Source organism: Salvelinus alpinus, chromosome 3, assembly GCF_045679555.1.
Source record: "Salvelinus alpinus chromosome 3, SLU_Salpinus.1, whole genome shotgun sequence".
In the NCBI taxonomy this organism is placed as follows: Eukaryota; Metazoa; Chordata; class Actinopteri; order Salmoniformes; family Salmonidae; genus Salvelinus; species Salvelinus alpinus.
The window spans coordinates 70,307,268-70,315,635 of NC_092088.1; the positions used below are offsets into that span (position 1 = coordinate 70,307,268).

General features: G+C 45.7%; 1 protein-coding gene across 1 annotated transcript in view; it reads right to left on the reverse strand.

Moving 5' to 3' along the window:
• Window positions 1-5,092: 5,092 nt before the first annotated feature.
• LOC139569841 (axin interactor, dorsalization-associated protein-like) overlaps window positions 5,093-8,368 on the reverse strand; it is a 4,410-nt gene continuing 1,134 nt past the window's right edge. The window contains exons 2-6 of the mRNA XM_071391176.1: window positions 7,822-7,876; window positions 7,650-7,713; window positions 7,303-7,406; window positions 6,118-6,240; window positions 5,093-5,910 (exon numbers count right to left, since the gene is read on the reverse strand). Of these exons, the coding sequence (XP_071247277.1) occupies window positions 5,786-5,910; window positions 6,118-6,240; window positions 7,303-7,406; window positions 7,650-7,713; window positions 7,822-7,876 (471 nt within the window). The 3' untranslated portion in view covers window positions 5,093-5,785. The remainder of the gene's footprint in view (window positions 5,911-6,117; window positions 6,241-7,302; window positions 7,407-7,649; window positions 7,714-7,821; window positions 7,877-8,368) is intronic.

The window sequence follows — 8,368 nt, forward strand, 5'->3', positions numbered from 1 at the left end:
CAATCAAACGACAGAACTCCCTCCAAAACTGTGACGTGAATTGCGGACCTCTGTCTGAAACGGCGTCTAACGGGAGGCCATGAATTCTGAACACATTCTCAATGATGATTTGTGCCGTCTCCTTAGCGGAAGGAAGCTTAGCGAGGGGAATGAAATGTGCCGCCTTAGAGAACCTATCGATAACCGTAAGAATCACAGTCTTCCCCGCAGACGAAGGCAGACCGGTAATAAAGTCTAAGGCGATGTGAGACCATGGTCGAGAAGGAATGGGAAGCGGTCTGAGACGACCGGCAGGAGGAGAGTTACCTGACTTAGTCTGCGCGCAGTCCGAACAAGCAGCCACGAAACGACGCGTGTCCCGCTCCTGAGTAGGCCACCAAAACCGCTGGCGAATAGAAGCAAGCGTACCCCGAACGCCGGGGTGGCCAGCTAACTTGGCAGAGTGAGCCCACTGAAGAACAGCCAGACGAGTAGAGACAGGAACGAACAGAAGGTTACTAGGACAAGCGCGCGGCGACGCAGTGTGAGTGAGTGCTTGCTTTACCTGTCTCTCAATTCCCCAGACAGTCAACCCGACAACACGCCCTTCAGGGAGAATCCCCTCGGGGTCGGTAGAAGCCACAGAAGAACTAAAGAGACGGGATAAGGCATCAGGCTTGGTGTTCCTATTTCCCGGACGATAGGAAATCACGAACTCGAAACGAGCGAAAAACAACGCCCAACGAGCTTGACGTGCATTAAGTCGTTTGGCCGAACGGATGTACTCAAGGTTCTTATGGTCAGTCCAAACGACAAAAGGGACGGTCGCCCCCTCCAACCACTGTCGCCATTCGCCTATGGCTAAGCGGATGGCGAGCAGTTCGCGGTTACCCACATCATAGTTGCGTTCCGATGGCGACAGGCGATGAGAAAAGTAAGCGCAAGGATGGACCTTATCGTCAGACTGGAAGCGCTGAGACAGAATGGCTCCCACGCCCACCTCTGAAGCGTCAACCTCGACAATGAATTGTTTGGTGACGTCAGGAGTAACAAGGATAGGGGCGGATGTAAAACGCTTCTTGAGGAGATCAAAAGCTCCCTGGGCGGAACCGGACCACTTAAAGCAAGTCTTGACAGAAGTCAGAGCTGTGAGAGGGGCAGCCACTTGACCGAAATTACGAATGAAACGCCGATAGAAATTAGCGAAACCGAGAAAGCGCTGCAACTCGACACGTGACTTAGGGACGGGCCAATCGCTGACAGCCTGGACCTTAGCGGGATCCATCTGAATGCCTTCAGCGGAAATAACAGAACCGAGAAAAGTGACAGAGGAGACATGAAAGGCGCACTTCTCAGCCTTCACGTAGAGACAATTCTCTAAAAGGCGCTGGAGTACACGTCGAACGTGCTGAACATGAATCTCGAGTGACGGTGAAAAAATCAGGATATCGTCAAGGTAAACGAAAACAAAAATGTTCAGCATGTCTCTCAGTACATCATTAACTAATGCCTGAAAGACAGCTGGAGCATTAGCGAGACCGAACGGCAGAACCCGGTATTCAAAATGCCCTAACGGAGTGTTAAACGCCGTTTTCCACTCGTCCCCCTCTCTGATGCGTACGAGATGGTAAGCGTTACGAAGGTCCAACTTAGTAAAGCACCTGGCTCCCTGCAAAATCTCGAAGGCTGACGACATAAGGGGAAGCGGATAACGATTCTTAACCGTTATGTCATTCAGCCCTCGATAATCCACGCAGGGGCGCAGAGTACCGTCCTTCTTCTTAACAAAGAAAAATCCCGCTCCGGCGGGAGAGGAAGAAGGCACCACGGTACCGGCGTCGAGAGAAACAGACAGATAATCCTCGAGAGCCTTACGTTCGGGAGCCGACAGAGAGTATAGTCTACCCCGAGGGGGAGTGGTCCCCGGAAGGAGATCAATACAACAATCATACGACCGGTGAGGAGGAAGGGAGCTGGCTCTGGACCGACTGAAGACCGTGCGCAGATCATGATACTCCTCCGGCACTCCTGTCAAATCACCAGGTTCCTCCTGAGTAGAGGGGACAGAAGACACAGGAGGGATAGCAGACATTAAACACTTCACATGACAAGAAACGTTCCAAGATAGGATAGAATTACTTGACCAATTAATAGAAGGATTATGACATACTAGCCAGGGATGACCCAAAACAACAGGTGTAAAAGGTGAACGAAAAATCAAAAAGGAAATGGTCTCACTGTGGTTACCAGATACTGTGAGGGTTAAAGGTAGTGTCTCACATCTGATACTGGGGAGAAGACTACCATCTAAGGCGAACATGGGCGTGGGCTTCCCTAACTGTCTGAGAGGAATGTCATGTTTCCGAGCCCATGCTTCGTCCATAAAACAACCCTCAGCCCCTGAGTCTATCAAGGCACTGCAGGAAGCAGCCGAACCGGTCCAGCGTAGATGGACCGACAAGGTAGTACAGGATCTTGATGGAGAGACCTGAGTAGTAGCGCTCACCAGTAGCCCTCCGCTTACTGATGAGCTCTGGCTTTTACTGGACATGACATGACAAAATGTCCAGCAGAACCGCAATAGAGGCAAAGGCGGTTGGTGATTCTCCGTTCCCTCTCCTTAGTCGAGATGCGAATACCTCCCAGCTGCATGGGCTCAGTCTCTGAGCCGGTGGGAGGAGATGGTTGAGATGCGGAGAGGGGAAGCACCGTTAACGCGAGCTCTCTTCCACGAGCTCGATGACGAAGATCTATCCGTCGTTCTATGCGGATGGCGAGTGCAATCAAAGAGTCCACGCTGGAAGGAACCTCCCGGGAGAGAATCTCATCCTTAACCTCAGCGTGAAGTCCCTCCAGAAAACGAGCGAGCAACGCCGGCTCGTTCCAGTCACTGGAGGCAGCAAGAGTGCGAAACTCTATAGAGTAATCCGTTATGGATCGATCACCTTGACATAGGGAAGCCAGGGCCCTGGAAGCCTCCTTCCCAAAAACTGAACGATCAAAAACCCGTATCATCTCCTCTTTAAAGTTCTGATAATCGTTAGAACACTCAGCCCTTGCCTCCCAGATAGCTGTGCCCCACTCCCGAGCCCGACCAGTAAGGAGTGATATGACGTAAGCGATCCGAGCTCTCTCTCTTGAGTACGTGTTGGGCTGGAGAGAGAACACAATATCACACTGGGTGAGAAAGGAGCGACACTCAGTGGGCTGCCCAGAGTAACATGGTGGGTTATTAACCCTAGGTTCCGGAGACTCGGAAGACCAGGAAGTAGCTGGTGGCACGAGACGAAGACTCTGAAACTGTCCAGAGAGATCGGAGACCTGAGCGGCCAGGGTCTCAACGGCATGACGAGCAGCAAACAATTCCTGCTCGTGTCTGCCGAGCATTGCTCCCTGGAACTCGACGGCAGTGTTGAGAGAATCCATAGTCGCTGGGTCCATCTTGGTCGGATTCTTCTGTTATGCTGATGAATGAGGACCCAAAAGCGACGTAATAGTAACAGAGTCTTTATTCCAGTATTAAACAAATAATGATTCTCCTGGATATAATCAATGGTAATCCAAAACAGGAAACTGAAATCCTCTCGTCAATAGAGAGGAACGCCTGGAGACGCGACCACAGACTGCAGGTCGCTTCGGGAAGGCACTGGCCGTAGCTGACATAGACACCTGCTCACACGCAGCATCTGAAGAAGGCAAAGAACACGACAGGGCGAAACAAGGACACAGGAACAGCAAACATCAAACAAGAATCCGACAAGGACAGGAGCGGAAAACAGAGGAAGAAATAGGGACTCTAATCAGAGGGCAAAACAGGGGACAGGTGTGAAAGAGTAAATGAGGTCGTAGGGAGAATGAGAAACAGCTGGGAGCAGGAACGGAACGATAGAGAGAGAGAAAGAGAAAGAACCTAATAAGACCAGCAGAGGGAAGCACAGGGACAAGACATGATCAAAGACAAAACATGACAAAATATCCCAATATATTACTTTTACCTATTAAATAACGCCAGATCAGGGATAAGGATGTAAGTAAATGAACAGGGCAGTTATATATTTTCACTGTGGCAGTGACAGCACCAGGATATGACATCATCAATAGATCGCTTGAGCACCTATGACCATGTTGATCCTCTTTCATCCCCAAAGGGAAAGGCAGAGGAAGACTAAAGACGAGGCTGGTTGTTTGACATACAGTACCAATTGCTAACTCAACTCTTCTTTTCCATTGAGCGTCATGCAGAGAGGAGAAAAAAAGTGATCGCTAATTGGCACCAGAGGGGTCAAATACTGCATTTTGTAGCTTTAAGTTTATGGTTTAGGCAGCTTGTTGGCCGTTAGCCAAATTATCTTTTCTCAACAAGTTCAAATCACGTGAATGCATCCAACTGGTATTTACGACTTCACAACTTGTAAATTCCCACCTCCCACTTGGTTACGAAGCAGCATTATACAGTAGTGTGTTGTCACCGCTGTAGTTAATATGTGTCATCCAGAGCTGTCCTATCACAGAGTTGAGGTTGTGGCATTTGGGCCTGCTGGGTTTAGTATTGCTGATGTGAGTGGAGGCGGATAGGGAGGCGTTACACCAAACTTTGCTGGATGTCTGATGACTACAGTGGAATTCTGTGGCGCTTCTGCTTTCTTGATGTGCTCTACTCTGTGACCTCGGTTATTAATCTTTGTGCAACGTCTGGTGGAGGTGGAGATAGAGTGGCTTCTTGGTCAGGAGCTGGAGCTTCTTCCTCTTGAAGTCAGTAGGCTTCTTGGTCAGGAGCTGGAGCTTCTTCCTCTTGAAGTCAGTAGGCTTCTTGGTCAGGAGCTGGAGCTTCTTCCTCTTGAAGTCAGTAGGCTTCTTGGACCTGACATCCGATAGCATAAATAAGTGATTAATTCAAACGGTATATTCAAAGGGCAGACTGAACCAGAACCCCCCCCCCCCAGAAAAATAGCTAAAACCTGAGATTCTCAAAATAAATAGTTATCAAATTTAATTTATTTTCAATAAAATAGTGAGTACATTTAAAGAAAGTTAATCTGGAAAACACAAATTGTGTCACTCACAACAGGACCAGGTTTGATCTCATCCATTTTATTATTATATATTTTTTAAATCTGTTATTTGACCCGGTAAGTTGACTGAGAACACGTTCTCATTTGCAGCAACGACCTGGGGAATAGTTACAGGGGAGAGAATGAATGAGCCAATTGTAAACTGGGGATTATTAGGTGACCGTGATGGTTTGAGGGACAGATTGGGAATTTAGCCAGGACACCAGGGTTAACACCCCTACTCTTACGATAAGTGCCATGGGATCTTTAATGACCTCAGAGAGTCAGGACACCCATTTAACTTCCCATCCGAAAGACGGCACCCCACACAGGGCATTGTCCCCAATCACTGCCCTGGGGCATTGGGATGTTTTTTTAGACCAGAGGAAAGAGTGCCTCCTACTGGACCTCTAACACCACTTCCAGCAGCATCTGGTCTCCCATCCAGGGACTGACCAGGACCAACCCTGCTTAGCTTCAGAAGCAAGCCAGCAGTGGTGTGCAGGGTGGTATGCAGATCCATTTCCATGAAGGAAAAACATTTTGTGCTTGTAAACCCCTTCTTGGGTTTATAGTGCTTGAACTCAAAGAAAATAGCTGTCCCTGGAACATGAACAAGGATTCAGGATTAACGATTGTCTGCCCAATCCCTCTGCAAGGATTTGAACATAAACTGACACTGTATTAGCTTAATATTACATGATACTGGCTAAATAGAGGCCCCACTACTAATTCAGTAGAAATAGAACGTTTGACTACCTTTTGGTAGTCTCGATATGTCTCTGGATCTCAATGTCTACGCTGAAGTGAATGTATGTGTCCTCCTTTCGGGTTGCCACAGGTGTGTCTTGCACTGGGTTCAAATCAATGCCACTGAAATCTGTTGGGAAACAAAACGTTCAGATTCACTTGGGCTGTTCTGCAGGAATAAATTATATTTATAAAAATGTACTGTCAAGTGTCAACTCAACAGAGATAATTATTTTAACATTTTTCTAGATTATCACTGTTTCAGACCTTACCATTTCAGATGTGAAGGTAAGCAACTCATCTCAGCAATGTAAACAATGTAGCCTACATTTAGTACCTTTCACACTAACTGTCATGTAGGGATCAATGCATTGCCCAGCATCTTTCAGCCCAATCTTGTCAATCTTTATTGTGAGCAGCGACATCCTGGGCTCTGAGGGTAACCGTGGCAACAATGTACCTGTTGGAGACATGAAAACTGTAACTTTCTAAAGATACAATAATTGCAGAAAACATTCCCACGTTCCCAGAACTAATGCAGCTGAAATCAAGATAATGGTACCGTCCCAAATGGAACCCTACTCCCTATATTATTATACCTTGATTTCAACAAGGAACACAGACTGAGACCAAGGTCTCTTTTACAGCTGGGCCCTGCGTATACATGTTTACACATACAGTTTATGTACAATGATTAAGAAACTACACAAAACGATCACACAAAAAAATACAGCAGCAGATTGTTACATTTACACATAGGTTATTCCCCTAACAGCACAAGAACTTGCATTACCCGAAGCAGTTACAAGCAATACAAAAATAAAAATCCTACAATACATGTTTAAAATGGGCAAGGGGGACAAGTTCACTACTATAGTGCACTACTTTTGACAAGGGCCCATATTGCACTGCATAGGGAATCGGGTGTTATTTGGGACGTAACCAGTGTCTATACTTACAGATTCTTGTTCAAGTCATTACTGTCAGCAGTATTTTACTTATACAATAATAGGCAGCAGAAGAAGTTGTAGACTGACTAACAGATAAGGCTAAGATGACATACACGTTTTGGTGAATGCTTATAAAAAAAATACATTGTAAAGTAGATTCAACAACTAAAGCTATCTAGTAGTAGTAGGATAGGGTTTTTGATAATAACACACTGTCCATTAGTAGGAAATCATATTCATGCTACGACAAAACTATAAAAAGACATAGACCCATTCAGACCCATGCTAGCCCCTTACTTCTCAACCAAACCATACCTTGCAAAACTGTGAATGGAGCAGGCAGTGAGGACAGAGCGACGAAGCCATGCAGAGAGACAGGGAACAGAGGAGACAGCAATCACAAAGGCACTCAAAACAGGGCCACAAAGCAAAAAAAGATAACAATGGCAAAATGACACAGTCAAGAGATTCAGAATAAAGACCAATGATTATGAATGCTCTATATACACCATAGATTACAAATAAAACACAGTATTTGTTGAGTACTTTGCAAGTACTTTGTGAGTACTTACCTGGTACTCTGTTGGGAAAGGACTCTGGGGAGCCTGCTCCTGTAGCAGCATCCTCCTCTTCTTCCACCTCCAAGTTCTCCTCCTCCCCTGGGGCAAGGATTCTCCTGAATGTGAGATTTCATTCATTAGATTACTTGTTGAATATTTACAGGCTCAGCATGATGTTAGGAGATTAGGTCATTCAGATGGGGAAGCCATTGTTGAATTTTTAGTAATACCGTTTGCTTTACTCCATAATTTGCTCTGATTTGTTCTGATTATTGTGTACTTAAACAAAAAACTCTGTATTTACATTGGGTACGACAATAATTGGCCTGCATTGTGATGGTTCATCGATCTTCATTTACCTCAAGGGCACTGGCTGCACATCAAAAGGAAAATCTTTGTTATACGTCAAAATACTATTGATAACTGTTGAGAGAAAAGCACAATTAACACATTACATTGCCAAAACATTCAACTACTGATGAATAAAGCATTCAGATGTTGACGAAATCATATTCTTCCTAGTATACATACTGATTTCACGTTTCTTCAGATCTTCCAACTTGAACTCCTCCTGAGATTGTGTGCACTAAAGGAGCAAAAGAAGATGAAAAATGTTGAAATGTTCAAGAATTTGCTGAAGACATGAATAGATTTTGGAGCCAATTGTCACAGCCTTGGAACATCTGACAACTCTGACAAAATCTTCATGTGATTCACTGATAAGGTTGTGTTACAGAGTTAAATGCATATCATAGAAGGTTAAGAATTAGAAATCATAAAAAAACAGAATGAGTGTAACATCATACGTTAGTCATTACACAGACACTGGATTTTCATCAATATGATAATTGGCTGGCGAGCCGGAACATGTTCACATACACACTTAATTAGATGAATACTCAAGACAAAGGAGATGAATGTGGACTACAGAAAAAGGAGGACCGAACACACCCCCATTCTCATCGACGGGGCTGTAGTGGTGCAGGTTGAGAGCTTCAAGCTCCTTGGTGTCCACATCACCAACAAACTAACATGGTCCAAGCACACCAAGATAGGCACGACAAAACCTATTCCCCTT